General features: G+C 43.0%; 2 protein-coding genes across 5 annotated transcripts in view; one reads left to right on the forward strand and one right to left on the reverse strand.

Moving 5' to 3' along the window:
- Nucleotides 1-2,571, forward strand: part of drosha (drosha ribonuclease III) — a 125,731-nt gene extending 123,160 nt beyond the window's left edge. For all 4 annotated transcript variants that reach the window (XM_055881250.1, XM_055881249.1, XM_055881252.1 and 1 more), the window contains one exon: nucleotides 1,865-2,571. In XM_055881250.1, the coding sequence (XP_055737225.1) occupies nucleotides 1,865-1,995 (131 nt within the window). In that variant the 3' untranslated portion in view covers nucleotides 1,996-2,571. The remainder of the gene's footprint in view (nucleotides 1-1,864) is intronic.
- A 617-nt stretch (nucleotides 2,572-3,188) lies between these two features.
- Nucleotides 3,189-18,953, reverse strand: part of LOC129822820 (cadherin-6-like) — an 84,792-nt gene continuing 69,027 nt past the window's right edge. The window contains exons 7-12 of the mRNA XM_055881253.1: nucleotides 10,852-11,105; nucleotides 9,185-9,321; nucleotides 8,848-8,969; nucleotides 8,463-8,580; nucleotides 7,167-7,418; nucleotides 3,189-6,485 (exon numbers count right to left, since the gene is read on the reverse strand). Coding sequence (XP_055737228.1) covers nucleotides 5,971-6,485; nucleotides 7,167-7,418; nucleotides 8,463-8,580; nucleotides 8,848-8,969; nucleotides 9,185-9,321; nucleotides 10,852-11,105 — 1,398 coding nt within the window. The 3' untranslated portion in view covers nucleotides 3,189-5,970. The remainder of the gene's footprint in view (nucleotides 6,486-7,166; nucleotides 7,419-8,462; nucleotides 8,581-8,847; nucleotides 8,970-9,184; nucleotides 9,322-10,851; nucleotides 11,106-18,953) is intronic.

Genomic DNA, 18,953 nt, shown 5'->3' on the forward strand with positions numbered 1-18,953 from the left:
CCCGCAGGTACGCCTTTTGCTAGGCAGTTGTTGTAAATAAGAATTTGTTCTTAGCTGGCTAAGAACAAGCGTTTCGCTGCACCTGCGATAACAATCGACTTCGATTTGATATAGGCTACTCTAAATGTGTTTGTTCGATAGTGAATGGGGCTTTAAATGTGTTACTTTGTTAGTGAATTGGGCTTTAAATGTGTAGGATGCCCATAAAACCAAAAGCATGCTGTTCTGTAATCAGTGTGTGTGTGCGGGCCCTCACGTCTGTCTGTGTGTGTGTATTCTGTGGCACCCTGTAAATGAGACAAGTGTTGCTTGCTACATTCCAGCGTGGCAGTCATTGTGTGGCACAACAAGCCTGGATGTTGACAGGGTCCCAAACTCCAACCCGGTCCCCTCTCGCTCTCTACCAAAAACTGCATTCACGCTCTCCAAAACACGAGCCCAACCCTGTCCTTGAAAGGAATTACTGCATTGTCGATAAACAAAAGACTTGAGTCAAGCTAAGTGTGCTCACGCCGAGGTGCTCAGTATGCATGAGCACGCCGCCTCAAAGGTGATTGTCTCTACACAACGCTGGACTGCGGAGAATTCTCAATGTGTTTTTCACTCGATGCAAATGTTAAATGGAAGCCCTATTTCGGTTGAATGCATTCAGTTGTGCAACTGACTAAGATATCCCCCTTCCAACACAGATACCCTGTTGTCTTTTCTGTCTCCTCAGCTACCAGACGGGAGCTTTGAAATAAATGAAAAACATTGTAATATTCTTTTAGGAACGTCAATTTCGGTTGCCTCCACACACTTTATGCTGCTGCATGTTAAACAATGCAAATGACCAAAGAAGCATTTTCCTCTCTCTCTCTCTCAAGTGGTGTAATTCTCATCTCTTATAAGTCCTCTCCAGACTGAAATGCCGCCAGTGATTTCCATATTTTAACTGCATGGTAGTTTTAGTTTCTCTCTGGCTCATCATGTGTTGCTTCGTCATCTAAGGCCAATCGCACTACAGTGTATTCCCCACTGTTTCTTTGAGTGAATATGTTTGCCTACTAGACGTTGGCCTCATCTCTGTAGGAGACATTGGGGTCTTTTGCTGTACATTTTGCGTTCACGGTTGTCATTTAGCAGATTTATCCAGTTGGACTTACTCTCTGTGGTCGACATGATATGGTGGAGTGACCAAAGATTAGACCTGGATTCAAATCATGTGTGTTTTCTTTCAAATCGCTCACGCTGCACTTTATTGAGCTTGAAGTGAAGCGCAAATTCAGAATCTCCTGGGGGACAGTGGAAGTTGATCAAAATGCCATTGATATTATTAAAACTAACGCCTTTCCACGCGTGGCCTTCATCAGGGTTTTTCTCGATTGAGCTTGACCAATAGACAGTTTGTCAAAAGGCTAAGTCTTCGTGCCAGTGTGAGATCTTTGACGGGATAACATACCGTACGGAACAAACGCGGTCTGTTGCTCTTTTATGATATCCTAATCTACACATCTGAATGTGTGACTTAAACGGTTTGACACAGAAGACTGGGCGTCACTTCATGCGTACGATTTTAAATTGAGATGTATGCAGTGCTAAGCAGTGATACGCCTTATCAGCTTTTCAACATTCATTTTCTGTTGTCCTTATTACAGATCTCATTTAGAGATGTTCTGTGCTAATTAACTTATCTGATCTCATTTTCATCACAATGACATCAAATGAGCCCTGTCTAAGTCCGTTATTTTCCTTAGTTAAGGACAATAACGAGGTACTAGAGCTGACCATGTTACTTCCCTTTCTCCCCGCTCTTTATCTCCTTTCTTTGGTCCACCTTTCTCTTTTCTTCTCCTCTGTCTCACTCTACCGCTCCCTGCTGCAGATAACTTCCCTCAGATGGCTCATCAGAAGCGCTTCATCGAGCGGAAATACAGACAGGAGCTGAAAGAGATGAGACGAGAGAGGGATCGCCAGGAGAAGGAGGGGGACGAGCCAGAGGACAGCAGGAAGTAACAGAGCCCCTCTCCGACCAATCGATATGGACAGAGAATTTTTTCGACCAGTCAAGATGGACGATATTGGTGCAAAAAAAAATAGGAGCAACAAGTGGAGAGAGAAACTACTTCCAAATACTCTGAATTTCAAAAAAATATATGTCCTCTCCTCGACTACTCTCTTCGATTTGACAGGTGGAAACAATGGAAGCTTATCATAAGGCTTATCACTTTTCATAACAATTGCAAGGAAGGAGATGATTGCGAGGAGAGGACATATTTTTGGGACAATTCAGAAAGAGCACTAGTCTGCAGTATACACCCTCTACTGTCTCGTCCCATTGGCTTGAGGATTGCCTTGCATTTTTTAGCGTTTCTTTTGTTTTGAGCTGCTTTTATGTGTCGGTCTTAATCAATTGCATGTTGATTATGTACATTCACGTTTTAAACTAAATCTAGAACATGGTTGGTCGTCGATCATGGTTATAATGAACGGCAACACCAGAAATGCTTTGTTTTAAAAAATGTTTTTTATTTGTACCACAAGTGACATTGATAATAATTGTTATTAATAAAGGTATTTGATTTGTCGTCATGGAATTTGTCCTCTTGATAGCCATACTCATCATAATCAGTGTCTGACACTAAATCGTTCAATGGGAAAACTAGTAGTGGCATATCACGTGCACATTTTATGAAGAGGAGAGCGTTAATATGATTCAATGACATTAAATATGATGTAAAATGCCACCATCTGTCTCGCATCTGCTGCCTCTTTCTCTAACAATTTCAAATGTGTTTCCCCCCTCCAAATCCGATTGCCAGTTTTTAAAGATCTTAATTATAGATTGTGTGTAATTAATGATTTCTTCAGTTCAGTAGCCACAGGTTCCATGCTATTAACCACTTTACTGTCTTGAATTTCAACGTAAGAACTTAAGCTACCTTCAAGCCAGGCTGACGTCATCCTAGGCAAAAACTCAGGGAACATGGCTAATGTGCAGACATTTTTCCATTTCCAAATTAGTTTAAATGTCATTAGGGTTAAGGAAATGGTCTGTCCGTTTTAGATTGTCTAGTCAGGCTGTCAAGGGGATGTTGTTCAGAATTGTCCTTTACTTTCTTCCTACTGTTATGTCTGTCAAATTGCTCAATGTTCGGACAACAAAGTTTTTCTAAATTCGAAACACTGATGATTACACAGAAACAGAATAAGGATTTTAAAGATCTTTAATCGTGTTGAGTCATATAAATATTCAGTACAAAAATCACATTGTACAAAGCAGATGAATGGGCATTGGATCATGACAGGGCCCCTTTAAACTACTGCACATACTGTAACCTATCATAGTATTAATCCACATAGACAAAACTTAGGCTGCATCCCGATTCTCCACCCTTCTCCTGAAGTGTGCACTTCCTCGCATAGTCAGTAAGTAAGCCATGGACAAGCCCAGAACGGCCCATATGGGCAGGAGCCTCTATCTCCTGTTTCTGTAGTGTGAGGCAGCTTGATGTACAACCCCTGGACTTGACGCTACTTGGATGGATTTATCAACGGTGGAAACTCCCCCTAACCAATGCTGACACAATTCTTATGCTTTTAAATCCATGACTGGAAGTGTAAATGCGCATGCTTTAAGGGTGGGTGGAGAATCGGGATGCAGCCATAGACTGCTCAATCACGTAGTCAACAACATAATATAGAGGCAACCTTAAGGCTAACCAACCGTGTCTACATCAACACCTTGAACACCCAACAGACCGATCATATCTTTAGAAAGAGGACATCAGAACTATCTCTGGTCCAGAGTGTGAACAGGAAGCCTCAGCATAAGAAAGCCACACTAACGCCCTGGACCAGAGCTTACTATAGGCTAACATTTCTCTACAATCCCCCAATAGCATTGACACTGGATACTTGATGTTCGTTTAATGGTGTTAATGCTGAAAGGCAAGAACAGTCTCAATAAAGAAGCACAAAGATGTATTTCTAGTGAGATGCTGCTGACACCCTGAATTAAAGAGAGAAAATGGATGTACCAATCCCAGATTGCCCCTTTTTAAAGAAAAATAATGAGGGGAAAATAAAGCACTCTTCTGTTGTCATTTTCTCTTCCAATTTAAACGTATGTCTACCGTTCAAGGGCAGAAGAAAAACGTTTTTTTTTTTTTTTTCAGTTCGGAGGGTTTAGGAACCCAAATGAATGCTTATCGAAGCAATTTTTCGCCACAATCTTAAATAGTCACTTACACAGTGGGCGCTCAATGGTCAAAGAAGTAGAAAACGAAATTAACTTGCTTATTACAATTATTTAGCATATAATATAGTATACATTTTTAACAAGTGTGTTCTTGACTTAGAGGATTGTCTAAGCTACCTCACCATTTTCATTGATTACATCCATAGATGTTTTGGGAAAATAATATATGTACAGTTTGTGTGAATTGTGAATGCTGCGGACAGAGACGGGGAAATAATAGCATATTAGTTTGAAATGTCATCCTTCTGCAATGATACTATTGTTTCATTTGTATGTTTTGGCCTTGGGCAAGTTGCTTCATTTGAATTGCTCAATTTCCTTACTATGTATATGTCAAACCATTTCATGATGGCAAAACCAATCTAATGACCATGTCATATGTATATGTCAAAACATTTTATGATCCCAATATTGTGTTGACCTGTACCTCTTATGTCAATGACCATCCCAACGGAATGTCAACATTCTTTCTTACAACTGAAAATGGCATATTTCCCTTAATATCTAGCGTTTTCTGCCCACATACTCTAGTCCCAATATGTCAGGCCTGCGGAACTTTGTCAGTGTGCACGTCACAAATGGATGGTCAACCATCAATCAATTACTCAGTTTAATTAACCAAGAAAAGCAGAAAGTGAAACACTGAGTAAAGAATAATGCTTCATTTGAACATGTTTAGTTCATTAGGGTAACACTTTCCATTAACCCTTTATAAAGAGTACCTTATTGCAAAGTGTTATTGACATTCGTTTTTTTCAGATAGTCAGCGCTCTGAGGAGCTTTTTGGTCCGGGTGTTTCAGCTCCCCCCCACAGAGAATGATGTCCTAAATGGCACACTATTGTACCCTGGTACAAACGTAGTGCACTATATAGGGAATGGGTGTCATTTGGGATGCAGATTATGTAAAGCTATGTGGATCAGGTGTTATTGACGGTCAGAAAGGTGCCATAGAAATTGAATGAGTAGAGTGGGTGTCCCCATTCAAGTCAATGATGCCACAGTCGGTGGACTGGCGGCCATTTTGACTGTACCCATTGAATTAGAGCATTCTATTTCTATGGTTGAACCCCTCAGTCTCTTAGCATGGCTTTATGTGACTTCAAAAGAAGATTGTGACATACATAGCCAATGCTATAAGGGAATGGGATGCCAGAAACCTGATAACAAAACAGAACTGTACAGCATATTGTATCAATATACAGATACACACAATATAAGATATATCTCACAATATGCAGCTTTTCATTCCAGAAACTCTGAACAATTCATAGATGTCTGTCAAGTTCACCAGAAAACCGCTTGCTTTTCGTCCCTCTATTGCAGGCAGCTTTTGAAAAACAAAAGAGAAGAAGTATGTTTGTATGTAGAGATATATGTGGGGCCTGATGCACAGAGTACAGTACCCCCATATACAACGAAGCGTCTTCTTGACAAGTCTTTTCCACATGAGTCCCCGGCTGCCTTGCAGAGAGAGAGACCACTAATACAGTCAGGGGTCACCAAGCGTCGCCGTCCAGGTCCTCCAGTGAGGTCAAAGATCAACGGTGATCAACAACGGTAAAAGAGCACTTTGAAAAATACTGCCTTGTCTGTTTGTGTCCTTCTTGTTTTGTTCTATTGTTTGCCACTTTCACAAAGTACCAGGAGTTAAGATCACTTTAGCTGGTGCATGAGTGTTTGTTTGTTGTACATTTTCCTTTTTTCTCTTACGAGCTCCCTTCTCTCTGGTTAGGAATCCCTGTAGCCGTCACTGTCCTCTCCCCCGTACATGTCAGCTAGTTTTCTAAACCTGGGTCCCCACTCGCTCAGGTAGTTATAGTCCTGGTCTCCCTCTGTGGTCACGGAGCCCAGGGAGCTCAGGGACTCAGCCACCGAGCCGCTTCCCTCGTAGGCGTAGGTGGCCAGGGAGTCATAGGGCGGCGCGGTGGGGTCCTGGTCGTTGTCCTGGAGCCTTTGGCTTATGAATTCCCTGACGTCCGAGTTGTCCCTGTAGGCAGGAGGGAGGACCATGGTCCGACGGACGGGAGGGTTCAGGGTCTCGGGCTTGATGTCCCTGCGCTGTTTGGTCTCCTCGATAGCCTCCGGGTTGCGCAGCGTGCCGATATCAAAGGCCTGGGTGTCCTCCTCTCCGCCCCCCTCATCGTTGTAGCTGACGACATTGTCTCTCACATCCTCTTTGGAGATGATCAGAGGCTCCTTCTTCCTCTGCTGCCTCCTCAGGACAGCGAACAGCACCACGATTACTACAGAAACAGAGAGAGAGAGAGAGAAGAACTTGAGCATGAGATGGATAGGAGAGGAAAGCAAATGAGTTGAGGAATGTGCCTCGATACTCAGGATTTAAAAATATATATTTTTACCTTTATTTAACTGGGCAAGTCAGTTAAGAACAAATTCTTATTTAAAAGACGGCCTACACCGGCCAAACTCAGACAACGCTGGGCCAATGCATCGATCACGATTATTTCAGAAACAAGACAAAGGCTTTTGAACTTTTGTTATTTTCCCCACCTGTGTTCCTTCTATTTTCTGAAGGATAGTTAGTGTCTGTTGGGAACCATTGGTGGTGTGCATACAGTAGGTGGATACACTCACTGATTTACAGGGCTTTGGTGGGCCGAGACAGGCTTGAGCTGCCACAAAAGACTTGCCGTATGGATTTGTATCACCTATCTAGCTCTGTGCAGTTGCAGTGAAGATAAGTAAACAGCAACGAAAGGTTTGGCTAACAGAGTTCAGAATATGACATGGCGTAAATCAATCTGAATGTGTTGCTTATCATTTGTGTGTGTTGATGTGATTTCTGTTTTAATGTGCTGAATGTAAGCCACATGCAAAATAAAATGTTCTGTCTTGTGTAAAAAAAAATATATATATAAGGACAATAAAGCGTTTTGAATTGAACTGAATTGTACAGTACTCACTGAGCAGTATGAGGACACAGACGATGATGGCCATGAGGGCTCCAGTGCTGAGCCCTGCGGTGAGCACCAGAGCTTCCTGGTTACACAGCTGCATGTTCCCCTCGCGGTCGCAGGTACAAACACGCACAGTCAGGGTGTTGGTGCTGCTCTGCATGGGAAAGTCCCCGTCCGATATCACCACGGGAACCAGGTAGGTGCTCCTCTGTAGCCGGCTGTAGCTGTTCCTTCTGGTCAGGATCCCAGCCGTGTTGTCTGTTGGAGATAGACGTCTTAGAGTTGGATACTATACAAGGAAGCAGTGTTGTCTGTTGGAGAGGCACTGAGGAGTAAGCAGTTATAGGCTATGTTATCTGTAAGACACTTTAGAGGAAGCTACTATACAAGTTAGATGTAGGAATGTTCCCCAGTTTCTAAAGTTTATCTTGTCTCCAATTAACAGCCTTAAATATTATATTATATTAGAGTGTGCTTAAATATATATGAATGGGCTTGACAAATTGCAGTGTTGGGGAAGCTACTCTGAAAATATATATTATTAAACTACCAATTAAGCTACACTAAAGCTACCATTAAGTGTTTACTTAAAGTAACTCCAATGTTTCCAGATTTCAATGAAATATTACCTATAATTAATTACAATATGAGTGAAATATACTTTTCCCCCAAAATAATGATGTATGCTAAAAAGCAGCTTTTCTGGGTTGGAATGGTGTGGACGTATACCGGTCATTAAAAACGAGTAGATCGCTGATTGGTCAGCTCAGCCAATGTGAATGACATCATGTTCAATGAGGAAACAGCACACATTTTTTTCTGTTTGAGATACAAGTTTGAGGTGGGGGTTTTTCTCCAATTTATGCTTTGGCCACAAATATGAGTGTAAGACGTGTCAACAACATTATTTGGGTATGAGTTAAGAGAATATGAACTTATACAAATTTGATTTTCATTGGACAGTTACTTTAACTCAAGTTACTTTGAAAAAGTAGTTCATTACTTCTTGGTAAATTATCATAACTAAATCTGAAATGTCATAGACTACAAATTGCAAGAACAGATTTAGCCAATTAAAACAATGGCAAACACTACCTAGATTTGAATGTAGTTCAACTACCACCAAACTACTGCAAAATGTAGTTACTAGTTGATCTACTAGTACTTCACTACTCCACAACACTGACACATTGTGATCACGGCTGCTGTGGAATACATTTGTTCTGGGAAAAAAATGTAATCGAAGAAACCGGAAATTAATTAACTTGTGTGTCAACTGTTGTCCTCCAAGAAGAAGTGTACCTTTGTTGTCTCGGACGGTGAAGTTGGCTTTCCCTGAGACCTCGTGTGCTAGACTGAAGAAGAATCTGTGTCCACCGATAGGCTCGTCAGCATCTGTAGCGCTCACTGTCTGAATCCTCTGAGAAAAGGTAAGAAAAATATGATCTAACACAGATGACATACTTCATCATCTTTTTTTGTCATGTCTTTATCCCGAGGAACAAGACAAAAAGGTTCAGGAGAGTGGGGAGCTCTGACATTAAACCTGAAAAACCTCTGGCATAAGGCCAATTTCTGTGATCGAGGCAAGGGTTAACTGATGAAGATGCGATCAGTTGGGGGATCTTAGGCGGGAAAGAAGACATTCTGTAGTGGTTTTAAATAATAGTACATTGTTTTCCATTACCTGGTTAGCCTTGGCGTTTTCACAGACAAAGGTTTCGTAGTAAGCGGCGAATGTAGGAGCGTTGTCATTAACGTCCAGTACTCTGATGTACACTGGTATGCGGCTAATCAGCCGTGGGTTGTCTTTAAAACACAGAATCATGACGTGTAATAACCACACCAAGGAAACACAATAACTGCCCTTGATACGATTACTGCTCAAACTACTGTACATGTAACTACTAGAAGTAATTGTAGTAGTTCACTGAAACACATACACGCACTCAATTCCCTCTTGTTTCAATGGAGTGGAGCGCGTGTGCGTGTGTGCGTGCGTCAACGATCATCATGCTACTTACTGAACTCAGTGGCGATGACAGAGATGTTGTGCCAAGGGTTCTCCTCTCTGTCCAGAGTCCTTAGCATGAACACTGAGCCGTTACCCGGGTGCACGTTGAACACCCTGTCCATGTCTGTACGCCGGTCAATAGAGTACCTGCACATAGCAAACAGCAACTAGAAGCATCCTCTTCCCTTTCTCACAACACACACAAGTATAAGCTTCCTCCCTTTCGTTCACATAAACCCAATGCACCGTGTCCTTGGCTGTGAGGCAGTTTATTAAGCGTACCTGCACAACACAAACAACAAATATACGCTTCCTCACAGCAAATATTCCCAGGAATATTATGCCCCCTTTGTTCGCACCCTGTTCTATCAGGTACCTGTATCTGCACAAAACAAACAAGTATAAATGTCCTTGCTTTATTTCACTGAAACCCAGTGGAGGAGTATCACAACAATACATCATACTGCTGCATACAGTATCATCCAATTTGAAAGCAATTTGGATGACTGACAGTTGTGGTCTGGTCGTTCCGCTAAAAATGAAATGACTCCAAAAATGTTTATCTGTGCTATCATGGTGTAGTGGTCCTAATGGCTGTTTGGAGATACACTCGCAAAACACACACGCGCGCGAATGCATGCGCACACAAACGCGTACGCACACAGATGCATAAACACACACACAAACAGGTTATCTAGTAGTGTTGTTTTTCTTCACTTCCTGGGGACTAGTGTGATACATCAGTTTGATTAATAGAGTGGTGGTTGTGGGTTGTCCCAAATGTACCCTATTCGCTATATAGTGCACCACTTTTGTCCAGGGCTCATAGCGCTATATAGGGAATAGGGTGCCATTTGGGACACGACCATAGACATGGAAGAGAGCAAGGGAGTGGAGGGGGGAAGCAGACTCCCGGGGGAGGAGAGGGGGGGGGGGGGGGGGGGGGCGTGAACCAGGTCTCTCAGGTACCATGCACCACCGCACCCCTACCCCATCTTCTTTCTCCCTATCTCCCCTCTCCGTCTACTCTCTAATCCTCTACCCTTCCGCAGACAGTATTTTTTCTTTTGTTTACCAGCACAAACAGTTTTAGAATTTTTACCTCAACACAGATACACCGCACCACACACTCACTCTCTCTTTGCCCCTCTTGCTTCCGACAGCAAGTCTAAACTCGTTAAATCTGTCCTGTTGGGGTGCCAACTGTCTTTCTAATATTCTCAATAATTCAGTTGGCTGGGCCTGGCCCCTCCTCTGATTAATTACACCAGATAAAAGTGTGTGCGCTACTCTCGTCCCCTCCTCTCTCCTCATTCCCTCTCCTTGCTTCTTATCCCCTCTCCTTTCCTAAGTTCTCATCTCCTCTTCTCCCCTACCCTCGTCTCGTCACCCTACTCTCTAAATGCCACAAAGCACAGCCTTCCTGATGAGCGCTGATAAAAGCGAATGATACCATATTTGACACCAGTAATAAAGAGGTCTAACTTCTAGCTTCAGCAGGCACTCCAGGATAACACTTCTCTGTGATTGAGGAATGCGCTGATACTGGCAGGAGTTGTTCAAGGTGTAATTTTAACTGAATTACAGTAAAATATTTGAAGGAAAATAAATAATATGTTGACCCGGGTCTGCTGACCACTAGTAGATGTCTCAGGCACTGTGCACGTTGTGTAGTACCTGACAGGGCTGCGGCTGCTGTCTGGGTCTGTGGCACTGACCGATCCGATGATGGTGCCTACGGCTGAGTCCTCTTTGACCTCCATGACGTAGCTGACCCGGTCGAACACCGGCGGCTCGTCCACATCCTCCACGATCAACTTGACCGTCGCCTCGTCCGTGGTCGCCGCGTAGCGCAGGAACCGGGGGTCAGGGTTGGAGTTCTCCACCTGGATCCTTAGAGTGTACGACCGCTTCCTCTCAAAGTCCAGAGGCTGAGGAGAGCGAGAGGAGAGGGTTAACAACTCGCACACACACACACACACACTCACACACCAGTTAGCACGTTTTTGTTTCAACTTTCCTTCCCTCTCACACACACACACATCCTGTGACATGCAACACTTTTCTCGTCTAAGCAATACACACACAGACACACACACGCACGTCAAACAGCACACACATCATCAACAATTGAATGAATTCAGTGTGAGTATTTTCAGTATTTTCCAAAACAGAGATTTGTGGGATTTAAGAAATCCAGTGTCCTTGTATATTGAGGGTTTGGATTTCAGTCATGTCCACAATTATGCCCAGTAACATGGAACAGCTGGCAGCACCCATCTAAATGAGCGGAGCATGCAATAAGGGTGAATGGGAAAACAGCTGTGCGCTAAAGAATCATAGCAGGGGAATCAACCTAAATAAAGCCTGCCCATTTCTTTACAGACAGCAGAACTAGCCATTAGCACGCAGTGCCTCAGACTTGTTTACATGAGACAACAGTCGGTACAAGACACCGTCGCCAATGGTATTCTGAAAGGGCAAGAAGTGGTTCGAGTTTCTTCCAACATTTGTGAGCTAACGTTAGCATCACAAAACACAATTTATTCCTTTAGCCAAAGTCCTGGTACGGTCTCAGTTTGGGGATGTCTCAGCTACAGTGAGGGAAGAGGAACAAACGAAGAGTACGATATAGCGAACATAACACACCCATATCAAACCACACCCCTAAGATGTTTCAGAAATGGTATTTCTTAATGAGGTGAAAAAAGCCAGGCGAGTTCAGGCCCCTCTTCTCTCCTCGCATCTCTGTCTGCATCCCAATAATATCTCCTTTCTTGAAAAGAAATTAACTGGTATATGGAAACTCCCACCTAGCTAATGCATACACCAGTTCAACTCTTTTAAACTTGTAGGGAGTAGTTTACGAGTGCACACTTCATGAGGAAGGAGTGACCTTTAAGGCCACACTAATGCTGTCTGGAGAGAACACATCTGACGTGTGTCTTTGGTTGTGAGGTAGCTACTAACAAAATCCAGGCCTCCAGTCATTTAACAAGAGAGAGGTGTGTGTGTGTGTGTGTGTGTGTGTGTGTGTGTGTGTGTGTGTGTGTGTGTGTGTGTGTGTGTGTGTGTGTGTGTGTGTGTGTGTGTGTGTGTGTGTGTGTGTGTGTGTGTGTGTGTGTGTGTGTGTGTGTACGTGCAGGTTTTTCCATTGAGCTTTCAACTGAGCACCGTCTACAGCACATGATATCAATCAAATACAGTCATTTGATATGACCCTTCATACTCTAAGTCATTGATTTATTTTCTCCTGCCCTGCTCTCTAGACAGGGGTTTGATGATGTCAACATGAACATGTGTTGTTTGGGGACAGTGGTGCAGGAAAGCCATAGACAAGCCATTTAATTAGAGTATGTTCAGATGTAGACCAGACCCTGTGTACGTACACACACACACACACACACACACACACACACACACACACACACACACACACACAGAGAACTTAGATCCCTTCCAATATCAGTACAACAGTAACATCGGCAGAGGGCAGTTACATCTTACTCCACTCAATGATGACCTGATGGAAGTTAAGTGATCGATTTAAAGCCACATTGGAGGAGGGGGCGCTTGAAAAAGCAACGATCTGATTATTTTTAATACATCAAAACATACTACCGCTCAGTACCACTGGCCGCTGCTGGTGAAATCCATACCTAGTATCATTTCATCCTATCTGAACATGTGTATGTACAATCTGACATGACTGGATAAATGTAAGCAATATGGAGAAAAAAAATTCCAGCCATCCAAAAGGCAAGGTAAAGCAGTTGAAGGGATTCCTCGGGATTTTGGCAATGAGGCCCCTTCATCTACTTCCCCAAAGTCAGATGAACTTGACGATACAATTGTTATGTCTCTACATGCGGTTGTTAACTAGCACTTGTGCAATTACTAACTAGGGTCTAGGGCACATATGTCAGAGTCAAGGCACGCGGGCCACATCCGGCCCGCGAGAAGGTTTTTTACGGCCCCTGGGATGATCTTGATTTATTATTAGAACCGGCCCGCAGACCGCAGCAAGCCGGCAGCCCGCAGATCTTTTACACGCACCAATACTACATTTCCCACAATGCAACGGTGACGCACCGAGCAGTAGGCTGCTTCATTTCAATATTTATTGGCACAGCAGTCGTCAGCATCACAGTAAAATTAACTTTCAGATACCCATCAAAAATGGCAAAACGGAAGGTGGACACTGAGAACCGGGGGTTTCAAACAAGGTGGGAGTCGGAGTATATGTTCACGGAGGTAGCTGGAAAACCTGTGTGTCTTCTGTGTGGAGAAAGTGTGGCGGTACTGAAAGAGTATAATCTGAGACGACATTATGAAACGAAACACGCGGACAAAAACAAGAATATGGACATGGAACAAAGGCTACAAAAGGCAGAGGAATTAAAACGAGGCCTCAAATCTCGACAGGCTCTGTTCAAAAAAGCCAAATCACAAGGCCAGGCTGCTGTCAAGGCCAGTTTTATTTTGGCAGAAGAGATCGCTAAATCAGCCCGGCCATTTACGGAGGGGGATTTCATCAAAAACTGCATGATTAAAGTTTGTGACGAAGTTTGCCCAGAAAAAAGGCAACTCTTTTTAAATGTGAGTCTGAGCAGAAACACCATTGCCGAGAGAGTAGACCAGTTGTCCATCAATCTAAAAGAGCAGCTTGTGAAAAAGGGAAAAGATTTCATTGCATATTCCTTGGCTGTGGATGAGAGCACCGACATTTCTGACATTGCCCAGTTGTCAATTTTCATCCGCGGAGTGGACTCCAGCCTAAGCGTGACAGAGGAGTTTTTGGCTTTACGTCCTATGCATGGCACAACTACGGGGCATGATTTGTATGAAGAGGTGTCAAGATGTGTAAATGAGATGGAGCTGCCTTGGGAAAAACTCGTGGGTTTGACAACCGACGGAGCACCTGCGATGTGTGGACACAGGAGCGGACTGGTGGCGAAGATACGGGAAAAGATGCAAGAGGAAAACGCGACAGGTGAGCTGACAGCTTATCATTGTATCATACACCAGGAAGCGTTGTGCGGTAAAGCCTTGAAAATGGAGCATGTAATGAGCATCATCACGCGCACAGTTAACTTTATCAGAGCCAAAGGTTTGAATCACCGCCAGTTCAAGGCATTTCTGACGGAGTTAGAAACGGAGCATGGTGATTTGCCTTATCACACAGAGGTGCGATGGCTAAGCCAGGGAAAGGTGCTTCAAAGATGTTTCGAGCTTCGTGAGGAGATTTGTCTGTTCTTGGACAGCAAAGGGAAAGACACAACACAACTCCGAGACGAAATGTTTCTGTGTGAAATGGCTTTTCTGTGTGACATTACGAGTCATCTGAATGCAATGAACTTGCAGCTGCAGGGTCGGGATCATGTCATCTCTGATATGTACAGTACAGTGAAGGCATTTAAAACCAAACTGACTCTGTGGGAGACGCAGATGCGGAAAGAAAATTTGAGCCACTTTCCCAGCTGCCAGACCATGAAAGAGAAGCTCTCTACCAGTGCGTTCCCGAGCGCACAGTTGGCTGATAAAATAGGTATGCTTGCCGCTGACTTTCGACGCCGATTTGCTGACTTTGAAGCACAAAAAAGCAGGTTGGAACTGCTCGGTAACCCATTTGCTGTTGACGTGGAAAGCTCACCACCAAACCTCCAAATGGAGTTGATTGACCTCCAATGCAATGATGCACTGAGGGCAAAATATGCGGCAGTGGGTGCTGCGGAGTTCGCCCGTTTCCTCCCCGACACAATGCCCCAGCTGCGCATCCAGGCTGCTCAAACGTTGTCTATGTTTGGCAGCACATACCTGTGTGAACAACTGTTTTCTTTGATGAACCTGAACAAAACATCACACAGAAGTCGACTTACTGCTGAACACCTCCACTCAATTCTGAGGATTTCCTCAGCTCAGAGCCTTACCCCGAACATTGATGAACTTGTGGAAAAGATGGGACACCACCAAGTATCACCCTCAACCTCAAACAAGTGAACATTACTGTGCAATCACATATTTAGAGTTTTTACTCAGTTCAAGTTTAAAAGTTAAAGTTTAATATTTGTTTTCACTGCATGTTACTTCTCCTTAAACAAAGTGTTGTTTTTGATTAATAGATTTTTGCACTTTATTTTATTGTATTTCAATCCAATTATATTTTAAAAATATTTCAGTTGAGTGGATGATAGAAAATTGCTATTATTGTTTTTTTCTTTGAAGTAAATTTAGCCCACTTTTGCTAAAATAGAAAATATAGGCTACTGATGGTGCCTTGAATACCGGTTTCTTTCATTTAATGTTCATGTTATGGGGATTTTTATATAAAGGAAATTTGTCTTTTGTGTCTGTTGAAAATTAAAGATTACTGACAGAGCCATAAGAAAATATTGCTTTATTTATCTGATCATATTGGAATATATTTGTTAGGTTTTCAGTAGGTTCAATTAGGTTCACTAGACTATATGCGTCATTTAAAAAAATTTCAATGAACATTCGAACAGTCCGGCCCTCGGCTTGTAGCTAAATTTTTTATTTGGCCCTCCGTCCATTTGACTTTGACACCCCTGGTCTAGGGAGACAGCCTCAGAGCCAAACGAAACATACTTTAAGTATTTCTGAGCACCTCCGAGAAGTATTATGCATACATAACGGTCTAGTTACTATAGACAGGAACCAAAGTGAGGATGTTGGTCGGGGAGGATGGGTGGTTGTAATTCACGACCGTCTAGCAATCCAAAGGGTGCGTGTCCGTGTTACGTCTCGAACAACTGTAGCATTTTAGCCTCCCGTTCCTCTAACCCTTATTCTAAACTTAACTCAATTCACCTAACCTGCTATGCAAATTGGTAGGGATTTTTAAGACAAACCAAAAGTTGGTTTAAGCGGTAACGCGTTTGTTATGGCATGAATTTTGACAGGGGAAACACAGCCTATTCAGCCTTTCCAGCCAAACTCATTCTTTTTTACATTAGCAACAAAGTTAGGCTACATCTGTCCATGCCCATCATGAAACGAGAGATGAGTACCTTGGTGAATAGCGGTGAACCTCATATTTAGAAGTTATTTTCATGTAACAATTGCTTGTTTTCCATTTCATATGTTCAAAACCCAAGCCCTCCGTAGGCTACCCTTACCCTAGGCCTACTATACAGCAATTCTTTGTCTTTTTTTTATGATATCATTACATTTTACATTGATTTACTATTGTTGTTGTTAAAAAAAAGAAAGATTTTTCATTACATTTTATTAAAACCAAACTTATTAGAACGACTCACCATCCTGGTTTTACGGTGAGAATGTCCGTGGTTCGCATGCAATGTAACTTTTGGAGAAGTGTGAATGCGATATGTAAAATGGTTCCAATATACTTATAAAACATAAATATTTGGGAGCAGTATAACGGTGAGTGGACATTCTCCCTTTCTCTTTATATAGGGTCTTTATCCAGCTCCTGTTAAAAAGTTTAGATGTGCGTAAAACTTTCCAAAGTTTAAGTTGCCTTGTCTGTATCATACGCCCACGGTGAACAATTATGGTGACTCTGTATTTAGACATGGCCTCATTAAAACAAGTTGTTGTTCAGTTTTTATTCGAATTTGATTCGAATTATAAACTGTATTTTAGACCTTATCAACAGCCTAGTGAATTTAATCTTGCTTATTGACTACGTTTGGCATGTCCACAGACTGCAATTTACAGTAGGCCCAGCCCCTATATCAGTGTGAATGCTATAGCCTATGTTTAATGTACACTATATATACACAATGGCCGCGGGTGATTGACCGTCATCTTGAACTTCTTCCATTTTCTAATAATTGCGCCAACAGTTGTTGCCTTCTCACCAACTGCTTGCCTATTGTCCTGTAGCCCATCCCAGCCTTGTGCAGGTCTACAATTGTATCCCTAATGTCCTTACACAGCTCGCTGGTCTTAGCCATTGTGGAGAGGTTGGAGTCTGTTTGATTGAGTGTGTGGACAGGTGTCTTTTATACAGGTAACGAGTTCAAAGAGGTGCAGTTAAAACAGGTAATGAGTGGAGAACAGGAGGGCTTCTTAAAGAAAAACTAACAGGTCTGTGAGAGCCAGAATTCTTACTGGTTGGTAGGTGATCAAATACTTATGTCATGCAATAAAATGCAAATTAATTACTTAAAAATCATACAATGTGATTTTCTTGATTTTTGTTTTAGATTCCGTCTCTCACAGTTGAAGTGTACCTATGATAAAAATACAGACCTCTACATGCTTTGTAAGTAGGAAAACCTGCAAAATCGGCAGTGTATCAAATACTTGTTCTCCCCACTGTACAAACGTATGTGGAAACCCCTTCAAATGAGTGGATTCGGTTATTTCAGCCACACCTGTTGATGACAGGTGAGAGAAAAAAAATCAAGCACACACAGCCATGCAATCTCCATAGACAAACATTGGCAGTAGAATGGCTGAAGAGCTCAGTGACTTTCAAAGTGTCAATGTCATAGGATACCACCTTTCCAACAAGTCCGTTCGTCAAATGTCTGCCCTGCTAGAGCAGCACCGGGCAACTGTAAGTGCTGTTATTATGAAGTGGAAACGTCTAGGATCAACAACGGCTCAGCTGCGAAGTGATAGGACACACAAGCTCATAGAACGGGACCGCCGAGTGCTGAAGCGCATACAAATCGCCTGTCCTCGGTTGCAACACTCACTACAGAGTCCTAAACTGCCTCTGGAAGCAATTGCAGCACAAGAACTGTTCGTCGGGAGCTTCATGAAATGGGTTTCCATGGCCAAGTAGCCACACACAAGCCTAAGATCACCATGTGCAATGTCAAACGTTGGCTGGAGTGGTGTAAATCTCACCGCGACTGGAATCTGGAGCAATAGAAACTTGTTCTCTGGAGTGATGAATTGCACTTCACAATCTGGCAGTCCTACAGACGAATCTGGGTTTGGCGGATCCCAGGAGAATGCTACCTGCCCCAATACAAATTGCCAACTGTAAAGGAATAATTGTCTGGGGCTGTTTTTCATGGTTCTGGCTAGGCCTCTTAGTTCCAGTGAAAGGAAACCTAAACGCTACAGCATACAATGACGTTCTAGACGATTATGTGCTTCCAACTTTGTGGCAACAGTTTGAGGAAGGCCCTTTCCTGTTTCAGCATGACAATGCCCCCGTGCACAAAGCGAGGTCGATACAGAAAGGATTTGTTGAGATCGGTGTGGAAGAACTTGACTGGTCTGTACAGAGGCCTGACCTCAACCCCATCGAGCACCTTTGGGATGAATTGGAAGACTGACTGCGAGCCAGAACTAATCACCCAACATCAGTGCCGGACCTCACTAATGCTCTTGTGGCTGAATGGAAGCAAGCCCTCGCAGCAATGTTCCAACGTCTAGTGGAAAGCCTTCCCAGAAGAGTGGAGGCTGTTCTAGCAGCAAAGTGGGGACCAACTCCATATTAATGCCCATGATTTTGGAATGAGATGTCCGATGAGCAGGTCATGTAGTGTATTTCCTTATTGAAGCAATGCAATTAGAATAATGTGAACTGCAAACATGTTCAACATGTTTTGCAAATATGGGGCAGGCTATTTAACGAACTAGGCTATAGCGGACAACATTCTAATTGGATTTGATGACAATACAATACATGAAAAACTGTAAATAAACAATTTGAAGCTACCTCATTAAAGGGAGGCCAAGCCTCAACCCTCCCACAAATTGTTTAATCATCAAAAACCCAGCACTTTCTCGCCACCGCCAGGAACTGCGTCCACAATTATGGTTGTGAA

This window comes from Salvelinus fontinalis, chromosome 25 (assembly GCF_029448725.1).
Source record: "Salvelinus fontinalis isolate EN_2023a chromosome 25, ASM2944872v1, whole genome shotgun sequence".
In the NCBI taxonomy this organism is placed as follows: domain Eukaryota; kingdom Metazoa; phylum Chordata; class Actinopteri; order Salmoniformes; family Salmonidae; genus Salvelinus; species Salvelinus fontinalis.